Source organism: Castanea sativa, chromosome 3, assembly GCF_040712315.1.
Source record: "Castanea sativa cultivar Marrone di Chiusa Pesio chromosome 3, ASM4071231v1".
NCBI lineage: Eukaryota > Viridiplantae > Streptophyta > Magnoliopsida > Fagales > Fagaceae > Castanea > Castanea sativa.
The window spans coordinates 5,031,105-5,040,821 of NC_134015.1; the positions used below are offsets into that span (position 1 = coordinate 5,031,105).

Below are 9,717 nucleotides of genomic sequence, written 5' to 3' on the forward strand. Positions count from 1 at the left end.
TTTTTTGGGTTTAGTTCATAATTATCTAGAAAGATGCTTGTCAGAAATTGAGTTGGTTACTTGATGACAAAGGCGGTGGAAGGCTTGTATATGAAAAAATATGTGCTTAAAGTTCCATGCATTAAATCAAGATGTGGTTGTTTTGCTTCTGCTGGAAGTTGAATATAAATCTATATCTTTTGCAATCTCAATGTGAGTCGCTCTTCTTTCTTAGTCCTTGTAGTTTGATATTAGGCTATACAAAATGTAAATTAAAGGTGGGGATTTTTGGATGCTAATGACCTTTGATTATCTGCATCCAGATAGACTGGAATTTACATTTTGACTAAGTTAATTGTGGGTTTTGTGCAGTTCTCACTATCATGGTGTTTATGAAACATCAAGAATGTGTCAGATTTTGCTTCAGGGCAGGCAAGGCTTATTAGCAGACCACTTGACATAAAGCGAAAAGACAAAATGGCTTGTTTTAACATTATGAGATCATAAGAGGTACCTATGAAATAATGTTGGTGCTCCTTTCATCAAGGCAGCTATAAAAAGGTCTAGAAAAGTAATTACACCAATTTGTGGACTTAATTTAAGGATGTAAAGTCTCCTTGGTCAAAATGGATTTTCTTGGGATGATATATACTAAACAAATGGTTGTGGCAAGTGATAAATACACTAGTTTTTTGTTCACTTTTTGATTTGATCTCTACCTTTGGGGTGCTAGTGAACTGACATAATATACATGCAGGATCACCTGGAGGTGCAGTTGTACAGAAATAAAGCCTCGATGAACTTTGACGAATTGTGTTGGGCTTTATGGAGCCTAGTTTATGTTTGATCCTGTTGATGGCCTGACCCGACCCGAATAATGTTGCGTAATTTTTAATGGGAGATTTTTTGAGGCTTAACCCATTGTGAATCCGGTTTTTAGTAGAAAACATGACTTTGTGATTAGGGTTTGGTGTGAAGTCGGTTTTGGTGAGATAAATAGGTCTGTAGCCGCAATTTGTATTTTGCCCTGATAATAGTAAAATCTCTGCAACTCCGTGGACGTAGGCAAATTGCCGAATCACGTAAATACTGTCTTGTGCATGTAATTATTATTATTTTTTCTTTGGCGTGTGTTTTCTCTATTTTTTTTATTTCTCACAAGTTTAGGAATTTGTGGTAATTTCCTACAAATTGTACTTGATACATGCACGTACAACATCAGGTGGAAGATACTGCAGATCGAACAGGTCATGATATAGACTTTGATGATGACATTCAAGGAGTGAAAATGGGTGAGTTTTTATATCTCATCATGGATCTGCAGAAATGTTGCATTTGTCATTTATGCTACTGGTATTGTGCATATATTGAGGCTGATTTCACTGATTATTTTTTTTATGCAAAGATCTAATTACATATTTATTATTCTAGGGAGTGCATAAAACAAGAGAGTCATCATAGACAACCAAACTCCCCTCCCCTTTCCTTCTTATTAGTCTATGCAGAGATATCTGGAACTCCCCACTAGAATTTCAAAAATTTTGAAGAAAAATGGACTTTTAATATCTCCAACATTTACATATCCCAATCTTGCTTTTGGCCACTATTTGGGTTGTCAACCATGGCCTGCTTTCTACATGAATCAGTAATATGCTTTCACCCGGTTGTATGCAAAGCCCTAAGTAGCACCTAATGTCAGGATTTGTTTGCAAACTTGTCTATATTAGAGGAGAAATAAGAACCTTTAACCCCCACACAATAGACACAAACATAAAAAACAATAAAATAGTGTTGCAGAGAAATGAGCACATGCTACATGGCCTTGTGAATACTTGATTGGATTGGTCCTGATTATTTATTTTTCTTTGTTTAATTGATATGGCCCTAATGTTCTCTTTAAATTTCATTTGCAGATCTCAAGTATAGGTCATAGGTGCTTCCTCTTTAAAAAGAGGGCTCCAAAAACTGAGCAGATGCCTGCACTGCACAAGTGCTCATGGCTTTTTTTATGATTGTGTTCTGGATATCCACCACTGCTGGGGAAATGTTCAAGGCAATTCTGGAATTTCTGCTAGCACTTTTTGGGCCCAACCCAAAGTACTTGTATGAGGAAATTCAGAGGGGGATCTGGTTTCTGATTTGGTCAACTACTATGTTTGGCCAATGTTTAACATGCTTGTTGGGCTTGGTTGGAACAGTTTTTGTCAAACAATTTTTATCCAAATGCTTATGAACTCCATTTCCATGTGGGAATTGTGACTGCATTTATCTTCCTTTTATTGAATTTGATAGGGTCTCTACCAGTGATTAGTTGATACAGATTCCAGGTGCCAAGGTTCTGGTGCTTGTCTTGTTGGTCTGTATGTTATTTTATGACCATAAGCTTAGTAATTGCCAAGTTGTCAGGGTTATTCCAATTGTTCGAGGTATATGTTGATTGAGGCTCTACAACATGACACTTTTGCTCCCCCAGGTCCATTAAAATTGATCACATCAAATATTAAGCTAGTTATGGATTCTCTCTCTTGATGGAATTTTGGGTTTGTTAGTAAAGAAACAAATTTTTGACTCACGATTTGACCCGTTGGATGGCAGTTTGTAATTCTGATGGGTCAAAATGGATTTTTCTCTAGGGCCCTCTGTCTCCCTTACTCTCAATACGGTATATTTACTCATTAATATATATATATATATATATCAAAGATATATGGTCTTCCACTATTGTTTCATGTTGCATGTTGCAAGCTGTGCCTTGCTTGTGTGCTTGGTACTTAGTGATAGACTTTACAGATTATATTAAGCACGTAATCTTCACTTAGTAATAGACTTTGCAGATTGTATTTAGGCTGTAATTATCTTTCAGTTGTAACTTATAGTTGTAAACTTGTAACTTATCTATATTTTCTGTATATTTGAATATAAATACAAAATGTGGACAACAGAAAAATGTAAGCTGCCACTTCCAATTTTACAATAATTTCTTTCAAAAACTAGCCAATTAATTTGGAGGAAATTCTAAGCATTTAATGTAACTAGTGTTTATATTAAACTAAAAAATTATACATAACAAAAGACTTTTCTATATACATAAAGAATGATACTAGAGATACAAACTATTTTACAAACAAATTTACAGACTGCTAATGTGGTGAGTGATTATTGGTATATGAAATAGTGATATTAATGGTAGGGCTAGATGAAAACCAATAAGAAGTTGGTCACATCAACATTTTGTAAAATGTTGTAAAATAATTTGTGTCGGGAGTATTACTCATATATAAATCAATCATAAACACAACAAAATAAACATTAAAATCATAGAAGTATTGTTAGAACATATCAAAGGTAGGTTGGGTTTTACCCTTTGCCTTAGCAAGTCATCACACCAAAAAAATTCTAAAAATTGAAAAGGAATTCAAAGAAAACTTAATTTCATTATGAGGCTGGCACTCTTGAATTTTGACCTAAATAGCCTTTAAATAGGCTAATAAATTTTATTAAAATTAAATTTCCCTTCTTTTTAGGGGGAGAATTGATTTTCAAGCTTCATTTTTTTTTTGTTGAATGATTTTCAGGCTTCATTTAACCGACTATTTTGGCTTATTAACATAGAATTTGGACTTTCCATAATCTTAAAGTTTTAGTCTTTTGAGTTATCTTTTTAACCTAACTTGAATCATCACAATTCAATATTTGAGCAAAAAGTTATGCTCAAAATACTAAAACTATGTGGGTTGTATTCTTAGGTGAATATTTTTTATAAAATCCTAAGGTGAATTGGACTTGGAGTTAGTGTGAACCTTTGATTTCTTGCTCCAGTTGGGTTTGAATTTAATTGGGCTGAGATTTTTTAACCTCATTATGATTCTCATCAAAATTTAGTTTATTCGTCTTCTTCTAATATGCTTGTTTCATTCTTGATAAATCTTGCTTGAATCAATTTTATTCTCCTACAAATCAAAGACATATTCATGCATTGAAATTCATTTTGAGTACAAAATTAATTATTCAACATTACTCCAAAATTAAATATAAAATTCATGAATTGACACAAGATAAATAAGATAATACTCCCTAATAATGGTATAAATATGCAAAATTAAGCTATTATCAATCAACCCCAAGATTCTCAATCTCAGTTATATATACAAATTAAAATTTTAATAAAATGAGTAAAATTATATCCATTAAAATTAAAATAATTTTTCTATAAATTTATTTTGAGAGATTTAAAAAAAATCACAATGAACTTATAAAATTCACAACACTGCAAAATATTTTTTAATCATGAATCACATATGTTATATAGTTGACTTATTATTATTATTATTATTATTATTATTATTATTATTATTATTATTATTATTATTATTCCTTGACTACCATCTATTAGATGCTTGTTTGTTATTTTTATTGATTCTCATAATAAACTTTTATTCCTCTTTCCAACCCACCTAATACATATTTATTCATATTTGTATATATGAAGATAAATAACATATGTTTATATTTATGTACAAAATAAATAATATGTAATTTATTATTATTACTTGACTACCATCTATTAGATGCTTGTTCGTTATGTTTATTGATTCTCATAAAAACTTTTATTCCTCTTCCAAACCACCTAATACGTATTTATTCATATTTGTATATATGAAGATAAATAACATATGTTTATACTTATGTACAAAATAAATAATATGTAATTAGTGTTTTAGTCCATATATTTGGTACTTTTAATTTGGTCCTCAAGTTTATATAACTTCATTTAATCCTTATATTTATAAATTTGCTATGGTTTTGGTCCTTGAGGGTAAGATATGAATTAAAATGACAGTTAATTTAAAAATATAAGGACCAAAGATGAAGTTATAAAAACTTAAAGACCAAATTGAAAATACAGCCAAAATATAGGGACCAAAAAGGTAATTTACCTAAATAATACTCATTGCCACTTTGTTCAGCTTCACACGGATAATTTGTTGTCGATAGAATGACTTGCCCAAAAAGCAATCATGATGAATTTAGTCACATTATTTCATTTTTAGTTGTACACTTTCGTTTAAATTTAACTTAATTGGCTTGTGTTATTAAATTGTACCTTTCTGAGTATTCACCAAGCTTATATTATCAGGATTGTAACAGTAAGTAGTGGTTTAAAATTGGTAGAATGCGTAACAATGCAAAAAATGGGGTTATCTCCATTAATATATTATATTATGTTAATAGATGTCTATAGGGCAATTATTAATAAATCATAATAGAAAAGTTTTAACATCATTTTCAAGGAAAATATAAAAAGTTATCAATAATATTTATTTTATTATTATTTTTCCAATAAAATTTTTTTAAAAAATAATTCCTAAACCAATGCTCTAGTTGGTTAACATTTCCCAATTTATTATATGTTTCACAAATGCTTAAACAATGGTGATCTCTCAATATTCAGTAGTTTCAATCATCATAATCATAGAAATCTACCGATAGCTAGAGATGCTAAAAACAAAATAAAAAACACGACAATATTACCTAAGGTATTTAGGAGAAGGAGAGAGGTAAAAAGTAAATATGAGTTATTACATACATTGTCAAAATAAATAAATGCATAGAAATTTATATTTTTAACTATTTTACCATATTTAATTACCATTTTGCAAATTATATAAACACATGTTTCACTATATGTGTGTTTCCTACAAATATATGTTTGCTTTTTATGTTTATTCATAATTTTGTGGCATATTACACAATGTTTTGCAATCACTATTGATAGTATAAAATTACATATTCATCTCATATATCTCAAGTTCCAAACAGAGGTGACGGCTTTTATTGTTCAAGGGTTCAAATGAATCCTGTGACTTAAAAAAAAAATTATATATAAATTTTTTTTATTAGTTGATTTTATGTTTAAAATATTTTTGCATACATTAGCTGAAATCTTGCACACCTTGATCATAGATCAGTACAACCTAAAACTTAACAACAATTAGACATTTAGTGTATTATGTATGTTAGTACGTAATGGAAGAAAAAAAAATTAGTAAAGTTAGCAATTGTTCAAATATTTGATTGGTTAAGTAGATACTTAGTGTAATATTTACGTATGGATGAATTTGGATGTGTGGGTTTATAAATAATATAGTATTAGTGGATTGCATGTTGTCATTTTAGTTTAAAACATTTTATAAAATAATGACAATTGCATAAAAATAAATAAATGTTATACAAACTTAACAAAATCAAATGGTCACACCTAGCCACATTGACAATAGATAATAAAAATTGATAATGAATTATTATGTAACGATTTCAAAATATGAAAACTTATAGAAGTTGTAAAATTTCATATATTTGCACTTTTTTTATGACTTGATATATTCAAGTTTTTTTTTTAATTAAATTTTGTTTAATTTAAATCTTTTAATGACTCTCTGAAAAAAAATTTTAGAGCCACCACTAATTCCAGAGTCTAAGAAAATTAATATTTGGTGCAACAGTAGCAGCCAATATCCTTCTCTATGAACTATTTCATAATAGAGAACTTTATAACCATGATGGTAGCATAGCCTAATAATGTAAGGTAATGGCCACTAAAAAATGTACCTTTCTGCAAGCATTGCAGAACCCTCTTCAAACAACTCCTCCACGACCCCAACAGCAGAAAGCTTATTTGTTAATTTATTTATAAAAGTATGCTTTTTCTTCCCAAAGAGTAGAGAGCTGAGCATATTATATGATGCAGACCACTTTAAGAAATGGGGGAGGCAACTAAAAACTCTATCCAAGGAAAGTGGGATTGGGATCTCATATTCTCATGTTATTTTAAATCCCACTTTTTTTTACATGCGCATCTGATAGCCATTAACTGTGGTGGGTACTGATTGGCAAACTTTATTAGTTGTCTTTCTTAGAGCACTTTTGTACTAGCTTATATATTCATATTCTTTCATAAATTTTGATCAGGACTCTTATAAGGTAGGTTTTCATTTGATATCCTGTCCCAATCATAAGTATCATAAAGGGTTGAAGTAGAAATCATGGTCCATTTTGTGGTGACCTTAAAGATGTTGGACACTATTTTTTTTACCTTGTTGATTATGTGACTCTGTGTTGGCCCAAATGACAAGACTTTTTTTAACATGTAAAGGATTGTTCTTATTTTAAGCATCTCCTTTCTTTTTCCATAGTCATGTCTGTCTACTCATCATTGGCTCTAGCTAAATGACAATTACAGCATATCTAGTTTTGTATTCACCGACTTTACTCATCATGGTTGTATGGGCTAGTATAAAATTGTTGGCCAAAATTTTCTTTACATGTTAGTATCTTAGGTTCTTCAATCAAATTCAATTTATGGTTGTATTGACCAATACAGTGCAAGCAATGTATTATTTTTTTCAAGGATGAATAAATTCAACTATATATGAGATTTATTGATCAATGTAAACACATGATTAAATTTAATTGAGAACTTAACAATACAATATCTAAGGAACTGTACGTAAGTGAGTCAAACAGCTAACTTGTTTGCTTTAAGCGTCACGTTGAGCTTGGTAATTATTTTATCATCTCTATGAGTGGGGGAGTTGTATATTCAATGCAGCTCTTTAGCCTCTCCAATAAAAGCTGAAGGACGGGCACGCTTCTTACAATTCATAGGATAGGTGGTAATGCACTTCCTTTGGATTTCTAGATTTATGCAGTGTCGACGCCACCTTATGGCTAGGGTGGTCCCAGGACCACCTTGACCTGAAAAAAAATTGATATATATAATAATTTACAATGTTATATCTATTTACCCTTAAAAAAAATTTTGGGACCACCCTAAATTTTTTTAAACCAATAAAATTAAATTTTGGTCTATAATTTGAGCAACTTAACAATTTTATATTTATTTACCTTTAATTTGTTTTGGTTTTAAGAACAAATTTTTTTTAAGCACAAACTTCAAGCCGGCCAAATTTTGAATTTCGGTTGGTATTTATCAAAACACCGAAACACTCGAAATAGACCGGAATGACCCAAAATTTTTTCCAAAGTGGAATAGGTTGGGTTACTGTTCTGGTTTGTTTACTGGCACGGTATTTTCTGGCCATTACGGCTGAAACGGAATTGAATTAATAAAATTAAATCAAACCTAATTACCTAAATGCTAAAAAGAAATAAAATTGTGTAATTTATGATTCTTAAGAAACACCTTAAACAAAATTTCTGGAGCCGCCACTGAATTTATGGATTTCAATAGTGTACTATTTTATATTTTAATGGTCCCCCAAAGGTTTACTTAGGACTGATCTTCGTGAATTTCTATGTATATACACTTTCCTCTTTGAACTTCTTGCTTCTCTTAAGTGTTTTCCCTATAGTCTTAACAATGAACACTTTAGTAAGGATGGTTATGATGTTTCTTTTTCTCATTTTAGTAACCCATGTGTCAGAAGCATACAATACTTGCCCTAAATGTGGCAGCATTGATGTTCCATACCCTCTTAGCACTGATGACAACTGTGGAGACCCTAGGTATAAAGTCTATTGCAACAATGGCATTCTTGAGTTCTTGTCAGCTACAGGATTTTACTACAAGATCCTCAGTATTAATCCAAGTGCTTATAAGCTCATTATAAGCCCACCCCCAATAAAGAAAGGCACATGTTATTCTTCTGATCTCAGTTCAGGAGGGTTAAAGCTTGATGAGAACTTGCCCTTCAACATATCAACTCATAACACTGTCATGTTGTTTAATTGCTCTGTACACATTATTCGGTCGCCTCTGAATTGTTCTTCAATCAGCTTTTGTAGGCAGTTTGAGAACAATGTGAAGGAGGGACTTGGGTGTAAGAATACCCTTTGCTGCCATTACTTGAAAGATTCTGCCATGACTTCACATATGATTAGGCTCAGGATTGGAGGGTGCACTGCTTATACTTCAATGGTGGATATGAAGCTTGGATCTTCTTTTGATTCATGGACCTACGGTATTGAGCTGCAATGGGTGCCCCCCAATTGATTTTGGCTATAAGCCCTCGGAAGGTATATTGTGCATCTGACATATATATTATCTCTCTTTCAAATATGTGAGGTATTCACAACATAGAACTCACATATTATAAGAAAGATTATGTATTTATTGAATGCATGAGATGATTATTTGATAGGCAACTTAAACATAGTTAGATGCATTAGATAAGGTTGTTGGTATTTTAATTCTATGCTTTTATTGTCATAGTATTTAGTGGACCAGTGTTTTCTAGTCGGATTTTGTGCTTCATGATTGGTAACAAGCCACATAAAAGTGGGAAATAGGAGAGCCAAAAACCTAGCATTGCGTTGGCTTTCGCAATTATGTAGTGTTTGATGTTTTAGCTATTGTGTCTCAATCACGTCGATTTGTTGCTTCTTCCCACTTGCTCTCTATAGACTATATAGTATGGGTCTTCTTGTTTGGATTTTCTTAATGTTGGTAGTCAAACTACTTCCTTCATAACTTGTTGTGTACTTTTTAATTATATTATCAGTGTGCATTAGATGATCTATGTGCTGAAGCACTTCCACAATGCATGGGATTATTTCTCTAGGCTTTATCACTGTTATCATTTGACAGATGGGCTAAAGGAATTGGGTTTTTAACATTGTTGCCCTGTTACATATTTGTATAAGAGAAAATCTTGTTACACGCTCATTATTTCACATTTTGTACACGCTTCTTTTGAAATCATATTTTAAAACACAATT

The 9,717-nt window shown here is 31.3% G+C and overlaps 1 protein-coding gene across 1 annotated transcript; it reads left to right on the forward strand.

Moving 5' to 3' along the window:
- The first annotated feature begins 8,377 nt into the window (after positions 1–8,377).
- Positions 8,378–8,992, forward strand: LOC142627935 (wall-associated receptor kinase-like 20). The gene has a single exon (XM_075801838.1). It carries the CDS (start codon positions 8,378–8,380, stop codon positions 8,990–8,992), a length of 615 nt encoding a protein of 204 aa, XP_075657953.1.
- Positions 8,993–9,717: the final 725 nt, after the last annotated feature.

What these genes read in the sequence shown, in the direction of transcription:
- LOC142627935 (XM_075801838.1), top strand. Translation starts at nt 8,378, where the DNA reads ATGGTTATGATGTTTCTTTTTCTCATTTTAGTAACCCATGTGTCAGAA.